Source organism: Octopus sinensis, linkage group LG11 (assembly GCF_006345805.1).
Source record: "Octopus sinensis linkage group LG11, ASM634580v1, whole genome shotgun sequence".
In the NCBI taxonomy this organism is placed as follows: domain Eukaryota; kingdom Metazoa; phylum Mollusca; class Cephalopoda; order Octopoda; family Octopodidae; genus Octopus; species Octopus sinensis.
In genome coordinates, this window is record NC_043007.1 from 12,797,637 (window position 1) to 12,818,913 (window position 21,277).

The 21,277-nt window shown below is 38.8% G+C and overlaps 1 protein-coding gene across 3 annotated transcripts in view; it reads right to left on the reverse strand.

The window, feature by feature from the left end:
• Window positions 1-16,540, reverse strand: part of LOC115217104 (cysteine-rich with EGF-like domain protein 2) — a 35,375-nt gene extending 18,835 nt beyond the window's left edge. The window contains exons 1-7 of one of the 3 annotated variants that reach the window (XM_029786704.2): window positions 16,021-16,539; window positions 12,622-12,704; window positions 6,787-6,841; window positions 4,459-4,573; window positions 2,391-2,479; window positions 1,214-1,340; window positions 438-539 (exon numbers count right to left, since the gene is read on the reverse strand). In XM_029786704.2, the coding sequence (XP_029642564.1) occupies window positions 438-539; window positions 1,214-1,340; window positions 2,391-2,479; window positions 4,459-4,573; window positions 6,787-6,841; window positions 12,622-12,704; window positions 16,021-16,167 (718 nt within the window). In that variant the 5' untranslated portion in view covers window positions 16,168-16,539. Of the gene's footprint in view, window positions 1-437; window positions 540-1,213; window positions 1,341-2,390; window positions 2,480-4,458; window positions 4,574-6,786; window positions 6,842-12,621; window positions 12,705-16,020 lie in introns of all 3 variants that reach the window. The other 2 variants (XM_029786703.2, XM_029786701.2) reach the window with 2 other exon arrangements.
• Between the last annotated feature and the right edge of the window lie 4,737 nt (window positions 16,541-21,277).

The following is a 21,277-nucleotide window of genomic DNA, read 5'->3' on the forward strand; positions in this document are numbered from 1 at the left end:
CACATCGTCTCTGATGAAGCGATATCCCTAACATCTCAGAAACAGCTGTAAAACTTACTCTTTATAAATGTCCTGAAAATTCCACACAGCCTTGGCTTTGCTGTCTCATTTTCTTTAATATATACACACACACACACACACATATATATATATATATTATATATATATATATATATATATATATATATATACATATATATGGCTGTGATATTTTCTTGATAACATAATAGGGGTTAGATAGGACGATGTCTATATTACAATAACCAATAATGTGTTGTGCATGTGTAGTAATATTACAATCATGAAATTAGCATTAGCTTATCTCACTCTTTCTTGCGGAATCCTTATGAACCTTTTTCAGAACCCTAGGGTTCCGGGGAGACCCCGGTTGAGAAATGCTGATTTACAGAATGACATGATAATGGAAATATACTTACCATCACACCCATATTCATCTGAATACTTCCAGCCCTGACCACATTCATCACAGGTAAAAGGTGTGTTGTCTGTGCAAGATGTCTTGCAAGCTTTGTGACATACTAGAAATTAAAAAAAAAGAAGAAAAATATTCATTGAGAGAACAAAACACATTAGACATGTTAAATGTTGTCCCCGTTTTTGTGTGAACATGTACGAGTATACTGAAGCTGTGTCAGTATCACAGAAGGAAAATGATGATGATGATATAAACTTTTAAGAAACAACAGGAAATAGTTGGAACATAGATATATATGAAATGTGAAGGCACATGGCTCAGTGGTTAGAGTGTCAGGCTCACAATCATGAGTTAGTGAGTTCGATTCCCGGACCGGGCTGCGTGTTGTGTTCTTGAGCAAGACACTTTATTTCACATTGCTCCAGTTCACTCAGCTGTAATGAGTTGTGACATCACTGGTGCCAAACTCTATCAGCCTTTGCCTTTCCCTTGGATAACACTGGTGGCATGGAAAGGGGAGGCTGGTATGCATGGGCGACTGCTGGTCTTCCATAAAACGACCTTGCCCAGACTTCAAATAAAAATATACATATCTCTATTTTCCATACTGCATACAATTATTAACCACAACTTTCTCCCAAAGATTTTTACTCGTAAATGTTTTACCAAAATGGTTTTCACATGTGGTATAAATCCATTGTTACATATATCTATTAATCTTTTGAAGAATTAAAAATATGTAGAAAAATATGTGAATGTATTTGGTCTGGAACTTACGGTGGCACACTGTGTGTGTCTCATTTTTGTATCCTAAGTAAAAACCAACATCGCACTCATCACATAATTCTCCAACGTAACCATCTGTACAATTACACTTTCCACTGCCACCTCGGGTACCCTCACCCTGGAAAAAAGAAAAAGTAAAAATAAGTGTTTGTATAATCAGGGTTGTAGAGTCAGAGCTTACTTTACAATAAAATTTAGTAAAAGCTGGAAATAATTTGGGTAACAAAGTCAGTAAAAATGTACTGACCCCCTAACTAAATGTGACACAATGTTTCAGAATTTTTAATTTCACAAAAAGGGAAGCTGCATGTATAACACAAAACTTAGAAGCAGCACTAAAGATGTGCCGGCACACATGAGATTGAGACATGGCCAACCTCACGTACTTCTCATGAGGAATTCTGGAAGGAGCTTCATGAGACCACTGGTGAGACACTTCCGAAAAAACAAAGAAAAGCCATTGGAAAACTGATTATAACAGCGACTCCATCAATTCCTAGGGATATCTGAAGAAGGAATTTTTATTCCGAAATATCATATCAGACTACGGATGATGAAATTACAACAGTTCTTTTAGTCCACTGTTTGTATTATAGTGCATTGTTGTACCATTCAAAACTTTATATTCTTTACAAACAATACACAATGCTTCAAGCAAACTACAATACTCTCCTATCATATTTATTAATTAAAAAAATAATCAAAGGTGCAGGAGTAGCCGTGTGGTAAGTAGCTTGCTTACCAACCACATGGTTTCGGGATCAGTCCCACTGCATGGCACCTTGGGTAAGTGTCGTCTACTATAGCCTTGGGCCGACCAAAGCCTTGTGAGTGGATTTGGTAGATGGAAATTGTAAGAAGCCTGTTGTATGTGTGTGTGTGTGTGTTTGAGTCTCTGCTTGTCTCCCCACCATTGCTTGACAACTGATGTTGGTGTGTTTACGTCCCCATAACTGGATAGTAAAAGAGATGGAAAATACACAGAGAACCATTCTATAGAACTATATTACCTATAGCATTGCATATCAATAGAACAGGACCTATATATTTTGCTTTGCAAGTTCCTCAAAGAGTTCTACCTAAGCAAGGATATTCAAGCATTAAGCATTCTAGAGTTTGGCAAAAGAAAGGGGAAAATGTTAAAAAAAATCAAAGGAAAACTTCATACAATGCATTTGCCCCTCTTTTTGCATGGTCTCTCTTTTCCTCCATGACAAGGCTGACAAGTAGGTCCATATGTGTTCTTTGGACAACAAACTGAAAGAAATGTTTTAAAATAATTAGAATTAGTTTAAACAGCAAATGAATTTGTTTACAAATATAATTTCTTTACTGGAATGTTAAATCATCCACAATACTTAACTAGCATTTTTTACTTTATCACCTCTAGAAAGATGATAGGTGAAGTAGACTTTGACAGGATTTGAACTTAGATTGTAAAGGGTTGCAACTAGATCCCACAGTCATTTTGTTTGATGTTGTGATACAGAGCTTCTCAAAATGGGTGGGACCGTCCTCTGGAAAGAAAGGTAGAGGAAAATTTCATATGGTCACTGGGGACAAGGGGCAGGGTGAGGTGTAGACCAATAGATATATCTATACATTTTCTTTTAGTTTTTGTCAATTTCAAAATTAACTTTAAGCCAACCACTTTACAGTGTGTAGGAGCTTTTTTTTTTGGAGGGGGGCACCAACACTAGTGAGGTGGCCAAGTAACTTGCAATACAAAGAAAAAAAGAAAAATCCCCTTCAGCTGAGTGAGAACATATTTGAGAAAGGGGGAGGTGGCTTTGTGCCAAGTGTTGATGGTTAAAGTATGAATGAAGGACAAAACACAGGTGTCTTGCTATAGAGGAGATACATGGCTACCCTGCATTATATGAAGGTGGGTAAGGGTAGCTGGAAAGTAGATAATACAGTGGTGACAATATGCCAGAGTATATTCCCAACCCATGCAACCATGGAAAAAATGGGCATTAAGCCAAAACATGAATGAATGGAATTTGATAAAGTAAGAGAGCAGGCTAATCCATGTATACATGTTTGTTTCCCTTCATAACAGACAATTAAACATTACAGTTGCAAAGACAGGACTACCAATGCTGAAAAAATTCTTTGTAACTATTTAAAATGATTAACTGGAACTATTTGTTAATATGGTAAATTGGCAGAACCACTGCAGTGCTGGAACAAATTCCTTGCAGCATTTTGTTACACTCCTTATATTCTTGAGTTCAAATCTAGTCCAAGTGGACTTTTACTTTTCATCCTTTTTTCTGTGATTGATAAAATAAGAACCAGTCAAGTACTGGAATCAGTGAAATTAAATGTTCCCTCTCACATATCTGGGGCTGAGTGTCTTTGTTAGAAATTATTAAATCTAACTCTAGAATAAACTGAACTTACTTCATAATACACTGTTCTTCCATTCCAATCAATGACACAAACCCCTACATTTTGGTCATATGTACCTTGCTATCACACTTTGGTTGTATGTACCTCACTCTTTCACTATGATCATAAGTACCTCACAAATGCAAACTGATCAGATGTATCTCACTAATAAACATTCATCATATCTACCCTGTGGATGAGTTCCTTTCAAGTGTTGGGCCTCACGGAGGCAATGACCAAGACCTTTGACATTATGTCATACTAGAGAAGAAGACCCATCAAGCCAAGTAAAATCACAGTCAAGACAGATACTGGTGTCACATAAAAGCACCTGTTACACTTTCAGGTTGGCGTTAGGAAGGGTATCCAGCCGTAGAAAACCATGTCAAATCAGATTGGAGTCAAGGCGGCGAGCTGGCAGAAACGTAAGCATGCCGGGCAAAATACTTAGCGGTATTTCGTCTGCCGCTATGTCCTGAATTCAAATTCAGCCAAGGTCGACTTTGCCTTTCATCCTTTCGGGGTCGATTAAATAAGTACCAGTTACGCACTGAGGTCGATATAATCATCTTAATACATTTGTCTGTCCTTGTTTGTCCTTCTGTGTGTAGCCCCTTGTGGGCAGTAAAGAAATAAGAAATCAGATTGGAGTCTGGTGCAGCCTCCCAGCTTTCAAGCCATCCAACCAATGCCATCATGGACAATGGATATTAAATAATATGTACCTCACTATTACACTGATTGTATGTATCTCATTCCCTTACAGAGATCACAGCTACCTCACTATTAACATTTTAGAGATACTCTAGTGTAATCGTTATCAATATGAATCATTTTCATACCTTTAGCATTTGTTATACAGAAATATTGAAAGAAATCTACACGGGTCTTTTTCACAAAATGCTTAAACCAGAAATTTTCAATCCTATCTTCAAACTGTTCCAATAAGCTGTGAGCCTGGAAATAAACAAAGCAAATAATTACATCACACGTTGCAATATATAATTTAGCATGGATATAGTTAAAGCGGTTAACATTAACCCTTTTGTTACAGTATTTATTTTGAGATGCTCTGTGTTTCTTTCAATTATTTTAAATATAACAAAGAATTTAATAAAATAACTTAGTTATCATTAAGTTAGAGTTAGGAACATAAATTATGACTAAGGTTTGGTGGAAGATTTTAATTCAAAACTTAAGTAAACATGACATTTGTATTAGAGAGCCAGGTTGCCACAGACCAGCCGAAGCTTTCTAAGTGGAATTAATAAATTGGAAACTGTACACAAGTCCATTATTGGAGCCTGGTGCAACCATCTGGTTCGCTAGTCCTCAGTCAAATCATCCAACCCATGCTAGCATGGAAAGCAGATGTTAAACGGGTTGGTATCGAAAGGGTTAAAAAAAAAAAAAGAAATAGTTGTGAGGTGCAGGTAGAGCTGTGTGGGAAGAAGTTTGCATCTCAACCGCTTTCCATGCTAGCATGGGTTGGACGATTTGACTGAGGTCTGGCAAACTAGATGGCTGCACAAGGCTCCAATCTGATCTGGCAGAGTTTCTACAGCTGGATGCCCTTCCTAACGCCAACCACTCTGAGAGTATAGTGGGTGCTTTTATGTGCCACCGGCACGAGTGCCAGTAAGGTGATGCAGGTAACGATCACACTCAAATGGTGCTTTTTATGTGCCATCGGCATGGAGGCCAGCTAGTTGCTCTGGCAACGAGATTTGATAAATGGAAACTGAAAGAATCTTATCATATATATGTAAATGTGTGTGTGTGTGTGTGTTTCTTGTGTTTCCTCGTCGTTACATTGCATGATAGTTGTAAATGAGTGTCAGTGTTACACAAGTGGTGTCATTCATTTCCGATATACTGCAGACGCATGTCTGGTCATGGGGAAATATTACCTTGCTTGGAAATAGGTGAGGGTTAGCAACAGGAAAGGCATCCAGCCATAAGAAATCTGCCTCAATAAACTCTGTCTGACTCATGCAAGCATGGAAAAGTCATTAAATGATGATGAAAGAAAGACCATATTATCACTGGCCGATAGGATTTTACTTATCCTGGTATGTGAGACAACTCCAGACATGTTTCAGTGTTATTAGAGATCCTCAGTTGAATACAGACCATGAAGCTCATTATGTACATCGTTATAAATTTGTATAAATTTACTTTATAATTCTACTCCTATGCAATATGAGCCAACAAGGAAGTCTCCACCTGCCAGAGATAGCTGCTATGGCTCCCTCAAATAACACTGTGCAGATTGTCCAGTTCTATTAGGCCTCTGTCTAGATGAGCACTCTACTATAGACTAGTGCTGGATTGACAATTAAGCAAAATAAACATGTGCTTAGGGCATCCGGGGGGGGGGGGGGCCAAAGAATTGGTAAATGGTCAACAGCACAAAAGAAATCACTTTAAACTTGCTAAAATAATATTCAGGATGCCTAATCTCAGCTAAGTGTAGAAGCAGATGTCTTTACATAAGATTCATTTTGAGAATCTGATCAAAGGCTTTGCAATTGAAGAAAAATAGGAGAAAACTCTTCAACATCATCATCGTTTAACGTCTGCTTTCCATGCTAGCATGGTTTGTACGATTTGACTGAGGGCTGGCGAACCAGATGGCTGCATGAGGCTTCAATCTTGATCTGGCAGAGTTTCTACAGCTGGATGCCCTTCCTAACGCCAACCACTCCGAGAGTGTAGTGGGTGCTTTTACGTGCCACCGGCATGGGGGCCAGTCAGGCGGTACTGGCAACGACCTCGCTCGAATCTTTTTACACATGCCACCGGCACAGATGACAGTAAGGCAACGCCAGTAACGATCATGCTCGAATGGTGCCTTTTACGTGCCACCGGCACTGAAGCCAATTAGCCGCTCTGGCAACGATCACACTGAGATGGTGCTCTTGGCACCCTACTAGCAAGGACACAAATGCCAGTAAGGCGACGCTGGTAATGATCACACTCGAATGGTGCCTTTTATGCGCCACTGGCATGGAAGCCGGTTAGCCGCTCTCAAATATAAATAAAGTGGAAGGATACAAAAATAAATTTTCCTATCATTGATGATCCATAAAGGTGCAATACAATAATATGAAACAAAGTTGTAAACAGGTATATCTCACACAGACGTAAAATATTACAGGTAGACTTACTGTTTTATCTTCTATTTTGTATAAATATTCTAATATTTCTGTCATACGCGTTTCACTGAAAATAAACCAAAGGAATAAATGAGATTATATATTTATGATGCATCGTTAATAATATTGGTCGTCATCATCATCATCATTACCAGGCTTTAGCATCCGTTTTCCATTCCAGCATGGACTGGGTGGCTCAGCAGGAGCTGAAGCCGTCCAAGACTTTGGACCTGGAGATCTCCATTTCCAGCGACTTCGAAGGCCACCTCCCAGTGGTGTCGGGCGTCAACGAAGAGCCCTCGATTACAAGATGACCAAAGTTTTTTTTTTCTTTTCCAAGGTCTGGGGTCTCCCGCCCCTAAGCCCTAGACCATCACCTAATCACCCTTACCTGTCTTGTTGCTTAACAATAACAACAGCAGGAGCTGAAGAACCAGAGGACTGTGGTGTCATGTTCCAATGTCTGCTTTGGTATAGTTTCTATGGCTTGGTACCCTTCCAAACATCAACCACTTTACAAAGGGTACTGGATGCTTTTCACGTGGTACTGGTACCAATGAAGTCGCCAAGTAATTTGTAAAACAAGACCCAACAACTGATGGGGGAGTAGTAGAGTGAGGTAGCTTTGTGCCAGGTGATGAGAGGTTAAATCATATTAGAAATATGGGAACAAGTGCCCTGCTGTTAGGGAGGTACATGGTTACTAAAGTTGGGAAAGACAGAGGGCAAAAGAATATCTAACAAAAATGTGAGGTTATGGTCAAATTAAACAATCCAAAACTCTACAGTAAATTATAATATTCACAAGCACACAAACAAGCAATCACAGAATTTTAGTAGTATTCTCTTATTCTCTTATATGTTTCAGTCCAATGACTGTGGCCATGCTGGAGCACTGCCATTGCAATCATCTTTCCACCTTTGTTGGAGTGGCTTCTGGTGAAGGATGGAGTTCGATGCTACTGCCCTCCTTTGAGTTTCTTGCCTAGATATTGGCTCATCCGGGATCTCGGCGAGCCAGAGGTCAAGTTCGCGTTTGAAAACGTCTACATCCACTCCATGGAGGCTCCTCAGATGCTCCGGCAGACAGTTAAACAGCTGTGGACTCTTGGAACCCAAGCTATTGCAGTACATTGGTCCTTGCCCAAGATGAAGCAGTTGGCACAATGGGGAGAGCACAGTGACGTCCTGTTCGTGGTCTGGTATAGTATATAGATTATAGTACAATGAATTAGAAAAAAAAGAGTGCTAGATAATTAATTAAATTTCGTAGAAGAAAAAAGATAAAGCAACTATTTTACAATATCACAAAACATCAGAATTTCAGAAGCTGTCCTACAGACTCAAATGCAAGAAGGAAAATGCCCCTTGTATTTGAATACTATGCAAATATTCTTTTAAAAAACTTTTCTTTTAACTTTTCCAAAATTTAATTGTTTTCCATACTTACAGTTGAAAAAGTCTCAATGACTGAAACCGGTACTGAAATGCTTTTCATAAAATTATTTTAGTATTTTCTACCTTGACTTTTTTTCCCATCTATATCAACTCGTGTGTTCCTTTTCAACCTTATCATCATCATTGTTTAACGTCCGTTCTCCATGCTAGCATGGGTTGGACGGTTCGACCGGGGATCTGGGAAGCCAGAAGGCTGCACCAGGCTCCAGTCTTATCTGGCAATATTTCTACAGCTGGATGCCCTTCCTAACGCCAACCACTCCGTGAGTGTAGTGGGTGCTTTTTACGTGCCACCCGCACAGGTATATATATATATATATATATATATATATATCTCATCATCATCATCGTTTAACATCTGCTTTCCATGCTAGCATGGGTTGGATGATTTGACTGAGGACTAGCGAACCAGATGGTTGCACCAGGCTCCAATAATGGACTTCTGTACAGTTTCCAATTTATTAATTCCACTTAGAAAGCTTTGGCTGGTCTGAGGCACCCAAATCCATGTGGTTACAAAAGGGAACTTTGTAACTACACATCCATATTTGCGCTCACATATAAGATGCACAGAAGTGAAGTCAAGTCACAGGCAGAGTATAGCAAGGGAGATAAACCTCATAGATGGCAGATATACAAATGTTTATAAATATTTCTGCACCATGTGCTGTGTTTTTGCACAAAACAAAACCAGTATGCTAGCGGAGTTTAATGTGATGGCCTTGAATTTTTACTCAGTAGTCCACACTGAAGTGGATCAAGGATAAAATTTCCAAAAGCCGAAACCCGGGTATGAGGATGTCCTAAACTGCATAATCTTTTATAGTTGCGCTTTTGGATGTATTAATTCTTTCCATTTCCTTGCCTGCTGTTATTTCTCCGTTATCTTGGTACTGTACAGTAGTTTAATCAAGACTTTAGCTCTTATTTCTAGCAGCATGATGTTTTTATGAATCCTTACACTTTGTGCTAATTTGTAAATTATAGCTAAATAATGCTATTTGCCTGCTGACCACCTATGCTGATGACTTTGTTCTAATGGCTGAGTCACTACTAGATCCAGAGGAGAAGTTTCAGGTGTGGAAGTAAGGTCTAGAATCACAGGGCCTTAGAGTCAATTTTAAATTTTATCCACATTGTAGTTGTGAGCCTCGTATCAGTAACACATAAAAAGCACCATCCGAATGTGGCTGATGCCAGTGCCGCCTTGACTGGCTTCCGTGCCAGTGGCATGTAAAAAGCACCCACTACACTCTCGGAGTGGTTGGCATTAAGACGGACATCCAGCTGTAGAAACACTGCCAGATCAGATTGGGGCCTGGTGCAGCCTCCTGGCTTCCCAGACCCCGGTCGAACCGTCCAACCCATGCTAGCATGGAAAACAGACGTTGAACGATGATGATGATAAAAATATTAACAGTCGTAACATCTTATTTCAAATTTTAGTGTTTGAATATTTTGTTTACATATGTACACACACACACACATATATATACATGCATGCATATATATACACACACATGTTTGCATGTATATATATACACACACACACACATACATTGTCATCATCATCATCATCGTTTAATGTCCGCTTTCCATGCTAGCATGGGTTGGACGGTTCGACTGAGGGCTGGCAAGCCAGGAGGCTGCACCAGGCCAGTCAGATCTGGCGGTGTTTCTACAGCTGGATGCCCTTCCTAACGCCAACCACTCCGTGAGTGTAGTGGGTGCTTTTTATGTGCCACCGACACAGGTGCCAGACGAGGCTGGCGAACGGCCACGCTTGGATGGTGCTTTTTACGTGCCACCGGCACAGAGGCCAGGCCAGGCTGGCACGGTATATGTATGTATATGTATATATATATATCATCATCATATGTATGTATATGTATATATATATATATCATCATCATTGTTGTTGTTTAATGTCCACTTTCTATGCTGGCATGAATTGGACGATTTGACTGAGGGCTGGCAAGCCAGGAGGCTGCGCCAGGCTCCAAACTCATCTGGCAAGGTTTCTACAGCTGAATGCTCTTCCTAACACCAACCACTCTGAAACTGCAGTGGGTGCTTTTTACATGCCAACGGCACAAGGGCCAGTCAGGTGGCACTTGCACTGACCATGTTCAAATGGTGCTTTTCACGTACCACCAGCATGGGAGCCAGTCAGGAAGCACTGGCATCGTCCACACTTGAATGGTGCTTTTTATGTACCACAGGCATGGGTGCCTGTCAGGCAGTACTGGCATCAGCCACAATAGAGATTTTACTTGACTAAATAGGTCTTCTCAAGCACAGTACATTACCTGACAATTGAACAGAACTCTTAAATGTAACTCTGGCATAGGCCATAGCCACAATCTCAGCTTGCCAGGTCTTCTCAAGCACAGCATATTTCCAAAGGTCTCGGTTGCTTGTCATTGCCTCAGTGAGGCCCAACATTCAAAGGTCGTGCTTCACCACCTCATCCCAGGTCTTCCTGGGTCTACCTCTTTCACAGTTAGAGATAGGCACTTCTTAACACAGCTGTCCTCATCCATTTGTAGCACATGACTATACCAGTGCAGTCATCTCTCTCACACACCACACCTGATGCTTCTTATGTCCAACTTTTCTCTCAGTGCACTTACTCTGTCCTGTATGCACACTGACATTACACATCCAGTGGAGCATACTAACTTCATTTCTTGCAAACTTACACATGTCCTCAGCAGTCACAGCCCATGTTTCACTGCCATGTAGCATGGCTGTTCGCATACATGCATCATACAGTCTACCTTTCACTCTGAGCGAGAGGCCCTTTGTTACTAGCAGAGGCAGGAGCTGTCTGAACTTTGCCCAGGCTATTCTTATTCTAGCAGCTACACTCTCAGAGCATCTGCTCCCACTGCTGACTTAATCACCTAGGTAACAGAAGCTATTAACTACTAGTTTTTCCCCTGGCATGTGATGGAAGCTTTTCTCTGCACATTTTCAGTGTTTATTGCCCCTGTGCATCTGCCACGCACAAAATCTATCTTCCCAGTTAACCTTCCTTTGATATTGCTGCACCTCTTATGTGTCCATAGCTTACACTGATTACATCTTATGGAGTTTCTACCTACACCTTTCCTACAGATCAAGCAGGGCCATCTACCTGAAGGGATTTGTGGTTTGTCTGCCTTCCTACTTACTAAGATTGGTTTTTGCTAGATTGACTCTAAGGCCCTTACTTCAACACATGAAACTTCTCCTCTAGATCTAGTAGTGACTCAGCTATTAGAGCAAAGTCATCAGCATAGAGGAGCTCCCTGGGGCAGCCTGTCTTGAACTCCTCTGTTATTGCCTGGAGGACTGATGAATAAGTGGGAGCTGAGGACTGATGCTTGGTGGACCCCTACTCCTACCTGGAATTCTTCACTATACTCGTTGCCAACCCTCATTGAAGTGAGGGACCCATGCTGGGTGCTTATGGGCCACCAATATGGGTGTGTTTACACAGCACTGGCATGAATGCATTTTATGGGGCAATGGCACCTGTAAAGGACCAGCCTGTATGTATGGATGACAGCGATTTTACTTAGCTTGGCATGTCTTCTCAAGTACACAAATTGCCACAACTCCCAGTCCCTTATTTCCTCAGCGAGGCCCAGCATCCGAAGATCTTGTCTCACCACTTCATCCCACGTCTTCCTGGGTCTACTCCTTCCCCAGGTTCTCTCCACTATTAGACCTCAGCACTTCTTTATGCAGCTGACCTCATCTACACACTTTACATGACCAAACCAGCAGAGTCTTCTCTATTGCACACGAGTATTTACCAAAATGAAGCAAACACAAAAAGCATATGTAAGAAACAAAAATCTGGACAAGCACCAGGCTGTTCATAGAAACAATTTCAAGATTCATCTCTCAACACAAAAAGATAAAAAAAGTCATGTAGGAGTGGCTGTGTGGTAAGTAGCTTGCTTACCAACCACATGGTTCCGGGTTCAGTCCCACTGCGTGGCACCTTGGGCAAGTGTCTTCTGCTATAGCCTCAGGCCAACCAAAGCCTTGTGAGTGGATTTGGTAGATGGAAACTGAAAGAAGCCCATTGTATATATATATGTATATATATATATATATATTATATATATATATATATATATATATATATAATGTGTGAGTGTGTGTCTGTGTTTGTCCCCACAACATCGCTTGACAACCGATGCTGGTGTGTTTACGTCCCCGTAACTTAGCGGTTTGGCAAAAGAGACCGATAGAATAAGTACTAGGCTTACAAAGAATAAGTCCTGGGGTCGATTTGCTCGACTAAAGGCGGTGCTCCGGCATGGCCGCAATCAAATGACTGAAACAAGTAAAAAAGAGTAAAGAGTAAAAAAAATGACAGGTTCAAATCCTTACCTTAGAGCATAACTTCCAAGCTTATTTTCTTCCCAGTTGGTGTTACCACCTCCATAGTTACCTTTTGCAGTTCTTTTTAAACCCTGTGAATAAACGGATGTTTTTGTTAAACTATAAACTAATGCACTTCTGAATACGGTTTGTGAATACATACAAATGATAAACAGAACAGCTCAAATGTTAGTAGAAAATCTGATTCAACAAATTCCGTCTGACCCATGCAGGCATAGAAGGTGTACGTTAAATGATGGTGCTAGAAACTTGCTTCTAAACCATGTGGTTAAGGGTTCAGTTCTCCTCTACAGCACTTTGGGAAAATGTTTTCTTTTATCGCCCAAAGCTTGTAATTGGATTTGGTAGATGGAAACCGAAAGAAGCCCATCACACATATACATATGTTTGTTTGTTTGTGTGTACCTTTGTCTTGATATTGTGTAAAGATTGTAAACGAGCATCATCGACATACAACCAATTTTTGTTTCCAGTCTTCTGTGAAAAACATGTCTAGTCAAGGGGAAATATCACCTTGATAGGAAACAGGTGAGGATACGTAACAGCGGGAAAGGTATTCGACTGGAGAAAATCTGTCTCAACAAATTCCGTCTGACCCATGCAAGCATGGAAAAAATGAACGTAAACTGCTTATATATATATATATATAATATATAATAATAATAATAATGAAATTATTGTATACAGTGCTCAGGTGCACCACAACTATATGTTTATATATATATACATGTGTGTGTGTGTGTTTTACACAGGTGAGCACATAAGTGCAAAACAAGATGGAAAAAATAGTACTCGAATACCAGAGGTAGAGTAATATGCTTTTTTTATTAAAGCTGTAAAATTATCGCAGAACTGGCCCGTTCGTCGGGCAGTTGTGATACTGAATTAAAATCGTGATTGTACATGTAATTCAAATACATGAATATTCGTGTATTTTGAAATATATCAAATAACAATATATTACATGCACAATCCCGATTTTAATTTAGTATTTTATCACAACTGTCCAACGAACGGGAACGTGAAACTATCGGTTACAGCTCTGTGATAATTTTACTGCCTTAATAAAAAGTATATATATATATATTAATGGTAAAGGCCGGTTTATGGGATTACATTAGGTTTCCAGTCCATAAAAGGTCTGGGTTTTGGGGATCTGACGATACACCATAAATCTAGACCCTTTATAGAGGGGACACCCATAAACCGGCCTTCCCCATTTTTAATGTATACTGCTCTACATCTTAGAGTGTGCTTCTTTCGGATTTACGTTTTCTACAAATGATATATATATATATATATATATATTATATATATATATATTATAGGGTGTCCCCAAAAAATGTATACACATAGTGGTTCGGCAAAAGAGAACGATAGAATAAGTACTAGGCTTACAAAGAATAATAAATTTACAATTATTTAAGGTGTGTATACATTTTTTTGGGACACCCTGTGTGTATGTATATATATATATATATATATATATAATGTATGTACAATGCCACAGTTCTTAATCTTATTTCTTCTCACAAATAAGTTATATAGAATTCTAATTGAAAGATATTTTTTAATGTTTTTCATTAACGGCCAAGTTTGCTTACAATGGAACCAACTTTGAAGATTCTTTGGCAAAGACTATAAACCCAATGATATAATGGCTGATATTACGCATATATGTTATTAATTTTGACACGTCACTTTGTCACCTTACCGACTTAGGAACGTTCTAGTTGATTCGGGCAGGGTTTGACCCCAGAACTTTAAAACCGAAATATCCATTCAATGCCAATACACATTAAATGAAAGGTGGGGGGGGGAAAAAGCCAGCAAGTGTTAAATAAAAGCAAAAATGAATTAAAAATCCAAAGGTTATTTCGATACAAACGGACGGTCGTAAAAGGTAACAAAACAGCATAGAATGATAACAAAGTGGCATGTCTCTAAATAAACTTTAACCCCCCCAATATTGTTCTTCATTTGGGAGCTTGAATGAGAATCGAACTGACCAGTCCAACTGAATTCAAAGACTCGTAATTCAGTTTCGCTCATCCTTCTTTCCAAAGCTACCGAAAGTTCAGCAACGGATTAACGACTTATTAAAATGTAAACAAAATTAGCAAGTTGGTCTTTATGAAAAGAAAATTTACGGCATGTAAATTGTATATTAGCTGAATCCCTTTAAGGGAGAGACTCTTTAATAAGTTTTTATTTGTATTTACCGTTCCGATTCACCTGTGTGTGTTGTATATATATATATAGGTCCCGGGTTGAGTCGGGGTTAACCACAGTAAATAAGGTACTCAATACATAGCAGAGTAAATTAATTTATTTTATAGAAGGAGCTTCTACAGGACCCTGTAGAAGCTCCTTCTATAAAATAAAATATATATGTATATATATATATATATATACAACACATATATATATATAAATTTAAAATGAGGGTAAGAAATTAGATATTAATTTAATTAACATCGATTTCACACCAGTGGTCTAGCATATATAAAAAAACTGAAGGTTCAGTAAAATTGTATTATATACATAAGGGTGTCCACAAAGTGGTTTCCCTGTTATATATATATATATATATATATATATATAAAGTTAATCCAAGCATGAAATGCCAATCCATATTCGTGAGAATTGCCACATATGAAGTGAACATGATTATCCCTAAACAGCTCTGAAGATCGATCAATGAAAAATATATCAAATTCAACAAGCCCCTTTTTTGCTCTGTCATAGAGGTGTGTTGAAAATATATATATATATTTCATTTAAGCATTTTTATAAGATTCAAAAGAATTTTCTCTAAAAAATATGTTTTTAGTTTCGTTTTTAGTGATACAGTCTGATAATCAATCTTGTATTCTTGCTTTATCAATACTGACGGTCGAGTCGTTTCATCGATATTCATTTTACCTTGCACTAATTTGTCAGTCCAGACGATATAATTACTGGTACTCATTTTATCAATCTCCTGAATATCGAAAGCTAAGTGAAACTCCGACAGGAATTGAACCTCAGAAACTGAACTAAAAAAATATATATATTTTCAAACGAAACAATCTTCCACACAACAAATCATCTTTATACTACACATTTCAACATCAACCAGTTTTAAATCACCAGGTCGTGGCCATGCTGGAGCATCGCTATCAAAAAATGGTTCGTTAACTGGATTTAGGGGCGAGTGTATTTTAGCAAGACATATTTTAGATTTTAGATCCGAAAGATGAAACAACGTATATGGTTGAAATGGAACCCACAAGTGGTAAGACCTGTTAGTGCTAAGAATTCTCATGGCAATGAATGGTATTTTGTTATATGAAAACAATAACATTTTTTGATTCTCAACAGAACGTGTAAATAATACTGACTTACCTCTCGATACCGCTCTTCGATATTACGACAAGCTTCACATTTTTTTATCATCGGATCCTCCTCTTTGGTGGAAGCATACACAGAAACCAAAAGGAAGACGAAGTTAATAGCTAAATATTTGCTCGATAGACTGTTCCAAAAATACATAATTGATTTATATAAAGTAACGATATATTATTTTTTTTATAAACAATGTGTAAACAGTGAATATATAGCTTTTTTTCCTTAGCAACAATAACAGAACGATTTATTGTTGCTAAAATAACCTAAAATGTTACTGGGGGAAAAACAGTGTTGTGGGATGCAAGACTAGTCACTACTGCGTTTAAAGATTACTATTTTGTTTTATCCTCTGGGAAGAACTGTTATAAATGAGAGACATGACATCGAAGCAGGAAGCTTTTATTTCGTTGCTGTCCAGGTCTTGGAGGCAGCTTAAATGTTGATGCGAACATGACAATCATCACAAACAGACACAAATGTCCATGTGTACTGAAGACCGGTTGAAATCAAACAGCCAATCAGATTGCGCCACGACGCTCTACCGGTGACGTGTTAAAATGTGAACCGACCTTTATCTAAACGATTTATGAGTGCCTTTTTCCTCTTTGCACCTTGACTTCGAATTTAAATAAATTATTCATTTAGATTTTATTGTGTGTTTCTTTAAAATGAATTATTCATGTTCCCTCCGAACATTTTATGCAGTTTAATTTAGGTCATTATTAAAATTCAAGAAGCATGTTCTTTCTATTTTTTTTTAACATTGTCAATGACGTTAGGAAAGTCATCCAGCTGTAGAAACACTGCCAGATCAGACTGGAGCCTGGTACAGCCTCCTGGCTTCCCAGACCCCTGTCGAACCGTCCAACCCGTGCTAGCACGGAAAACGGACGTAAAACGATGATGATGATGAATGGTTTAAAGCCTCTTTTATCATAGGGTGAATTGGTTGGAAGTGTGTCTAATGCAACATCTCTCTTTGCATCTTGATCTGATTTTATCTTCTCAGTGAAACCCAATGCTCTCAATTCAAGTCTAGCGTTTCTCTCTTAAGTCCTTGGTCTAATTCTGCCACATGTGTGAAATTATCACCAGCTCACTTTTTTTTTTCCATGAACATGCATCATTCCATTCTCACGTAGTTGTCCATCTTACATACATCCACCGACACCTGTGATGCTCAGTTGCTTTCACAACTCACTCATGCTTTTTTGAAATAAATTAAATCTACACAACCAACAATCTACAACAGCTTGGTCTTTTCCACTTGCATAATACTTCTTGTATGTTCTTCATATAATCTATATATATAAAGCTGAAGTTGTCTGTGTATGGCAGGTTTGGTAGCCTTCAACTAACACTATCTCCTCCGAGACCCCGTGGTGCAAGTTGACCAAAATTGAGAGTATGATAGAAGAAGGCTTGCTCTTCCTTCTGTAGAAGAAAAAATTCAAATTGGATCATGTTAACACCAAAAATTATTTACATCAAAAAGGTGCTTTTTTTCTATGAAAATCCCTATTTTTTACGATTTTTTTACTGCTGTGTCGCCATTTTTCGGTGTATTTCAACCAGAAAAATGTTCACTTAAAGAGAATAACAAGCTACATAATGCAAAATTTTTACTTTTCAAAAATTCTAATTCTAAAGGGTCGAAACAAACCCAAGCAACACCGGGTGATACTGCTAGTCAATTATAAAAGAGAGAATGAAACACTTTTCATTCCAAGAAATTGCAATTCCTTCATTAGTCTTCCATGAATCCTAACCTCTCTGCTATTACTCACAAAACTTGCACCCAGAAATTATACTCAACGTCCAAAATCATTCAAAAAATACTTGGCCTTCACTTCATGCATACTCATGCTGTTTGTTAAACTATTTTGGTAACTTGTGAATCTATAAGAAACCCCCACCTCATCAGTTCTTTTGTGTAGTGATTGCTAGTATCACATATCTAGTATTTATGTTACCTAGATCCTTTCTCTTATTGAGCAAGGCCATTGCTATATTTTCTATAGGGTTTTTGTAATTCCTGCAACTATATTAATTTTGGACTTTTTAACTTTAACCCTTTTGTTACTGTGGTTATTTTGAGATGCTCTGTGTTTCTTTCAATTAATTTTAAATATAACAAAGAATTTAGTAAAATAACTTAGTTATCATTCAGCTAGTGTTAGGAACATAAATTGTTACTAAGGTTTGATGTAAGATTTTAATTCAAAACTTATGAAAACGAGACATTTGTACTCAGAGCCACAGCCGGTTTCAGCCGTTTTTGGTAACAAAAAGGTTAAGGCTTTTTTTCTCTCAAGCCCAGTCACCTCTGTTTGAAACATTTTCTAAAGTACTCAGCACATTCTACAATGACTACTAAGTTATCAAGCAAATATTCCGTTAGTAACTTAGTTTTAGAATTATTTTAGGGTTACCTCAAAGGTTAAAATGAATGGAAGACTCACATTCACATCAAATGCCATGCAAAAGCACCTCTGGTCACCTGAAACCAACAAGGCCATCTTTCCTTTCTATAAATCAATGTACCCCAAAGTTAGCCTCTATCTCTGCCAAGCTCTTCAATCTCTCTCTCTCTCTCTCTCTCTCTCTCTCTCTCTCTCTCTCTCTCTCTCTCCTCCAATGATACTTTGGAAATTGTACATTGTGTACCATTCACAAGAAGGGCAACCTGTCAGTAACAGGATGTAAGGTCTCTGGAACACTTGAGGGGTGCAGGTCTTATCCCGTTACATTAAATTATTTGTCGATAGGAAAACCAAGACTTCGAATAACTTCAACAGCATAAAAAATATTTATTTTTCTGGATACGCAATAATATATATACATATATTTCCTTCAGGGCAAACCAGTAGCCATAGGCCATGGAGCTAGTCACAGTAGTTAAATGGTGTGAGCCAAATGCTGTCTCGTTCCAGTGTAGAGTGGCTTCTCCACATGTTGGCTTGCTTGGGAGAGCCGTGAGGACATATCCATTCAATTCAGCTGCAGCTTCGAAAGAGGTCAATCCAGCAGGAAATTTTGCTGTTGGTAGTTCTCTGTGCATGTGCATGAGGAAACTTCTAGCGGCATACTGGAAGAAATCCAACTCTGCACATGCGCGCTGAAGACTTCCAAAATGGCATCACTACATGTCTGACCCACCACACCAACTATTGAGATATCATTCCCAGTAGTGTTGCAAGATTTTAAAGTTAGGATAAGCAAGCACACACAAAAAAGAAAAGGGTGCCATGACACACAACAAACAATTTTTAACTCATTTCTCTTATATTGCACAAAATATTTCATTAATTTCATGTTCATTATCAATGTCATTATTTATGAAATGCACAACTACTGACATAAGTGTGATGTGAAAAAGATGAAACACCACTGGACCGTCCAGTGTCAGGAGGTTATTACGTTGGGGTTTGTTTTGGTTCTTCAGACATCAGTGGCCACCAGTACATCACAGGAGATTGAGCTGACAGCTCAAAAACACGACTCCAGAAACTTCTTCCAAGGACAAGTGACTAATGAAAAACAAGAGATTCAACTGTTATTGTACAAGTGAAGTAAAGAGGTAAAAAACATTGCTGTAAAGGCACCAATTTTTTTTTTTAAAAGTGCTTGGGTGATGGGGCAGCAGTTGCTCCTCTTACTCCCCTCTCAGCTACAACACTAATCATTCCTGCTTCCAACATCTCAAAGGTGTCAGAGATGGTCATTAAGAACTACAGTCTCTAACAAATTAAATCCATCTCCCTCCTTTATGACCCCAGGATAGCTTTCCTAAATCCAGATCTACTGGGTTTCTTAAATCCTTTCATACACGAGTAGACCACTAGGTAAATGCTCACCTATGAACTCCATCCATCTCTCATTTCTTTATTGCCCACAAGGGGCTACACACAGAGGGGACAAACAAGGACAGACAAAGGGATTAAGCTGATTACATCGACCCCAGTGTGAAGCTTTTACTTAATTTATCTACCACGAAAGGATGAAAGGCAAAGTTGACCTCAGCAGAATTTGAAGTCAGAACGTAGCAGCAGATGAAATACCTATTTCTTTATTACCCACAAAGGGCTAAACATAGAGGGGACAAACAAGGACAGACATAGGTATTAAGTCGATTACATCGATCCCAGTGTGTAACTGGTACTTAATTTATCGACCCCGAAAGGATGAAAGGCAAAGTCGATCTCGGCGGAATTTGAACTCAGAACGACAGACGAAACACCACAAGACATTTTGCCCAGCGAGCTAATGTTTCTGCCAGCTCACCGCCTTAGTTTAACAAGTACCACACTGAAATAAATATCATGATTGATGTGACTAACAAACCCCTCTAAGTCAAGGGAGAACCACAGCATATCTACAGTCTAACGATTGAAACCAGTGAAAGAATAAAAGCACAATCAAGTATCTTAAATTTGCTACGATGGGTTTTGTTTTTTGTCCAGTAGGGGGTCCAAGAATCACCCCCTTCACCAAGCAAGTAAGCTCGATGAGATTACCAGTCTAGTCACTGATAAACTGATCATGCAACAGGTTGTACAGGGTTACGTATTACCAGAAGTGGTCAAGAATAATGTGATGATTGCAGAGAGGGGAATGGTCCTCATTTATGGGGATTAGCTGCAATTATACTTAAAATAAGCAGCCTCTGATCAAACATGTTGCCCTTACTGGGTTACATTAGGCTTACTGGAAAGAGTAAACCTCAATAATAAAAATCCTGGTTTGATGCTGTGGGAACTGGCATGTAGCTGATGCAAGCTTCAAACAAACTTATATCATGGATCTCTACATTATCCACTGCATCGTTGTTTTCTAGACTGCTACATGGGGACATGTGACAGTTACCAAAAAACCATAATCTGCATGGAGTGTATGCAACCCATTCATTTTTCTTCCTTTCGTTACCCACATGCAGGTGATTGTTGGACACTTGCCCAAGGTGCCACGGCATGGCGCCTTGGGCAAGTGTCTTCTACTATAGCCTCGGGCCTACCAAAGCCTTGTGAGTGGATTTGGTGGATGGAAACTGAAAAAAGCCCACCGTATATATGTATATATATATATATATATATATATATATATATATATATATATATGTGTGTGTGTTTGTGTGTCTGTGTTTGTCCCCCTCAACATCTCTTGACAACCGATGCTGGTGTGTTTACGTCTCCGTAACTTAGCGGTTTGGCAAAAGAGACCGATAGAATAAGTACTAGGCTTACAAAGAATAAGT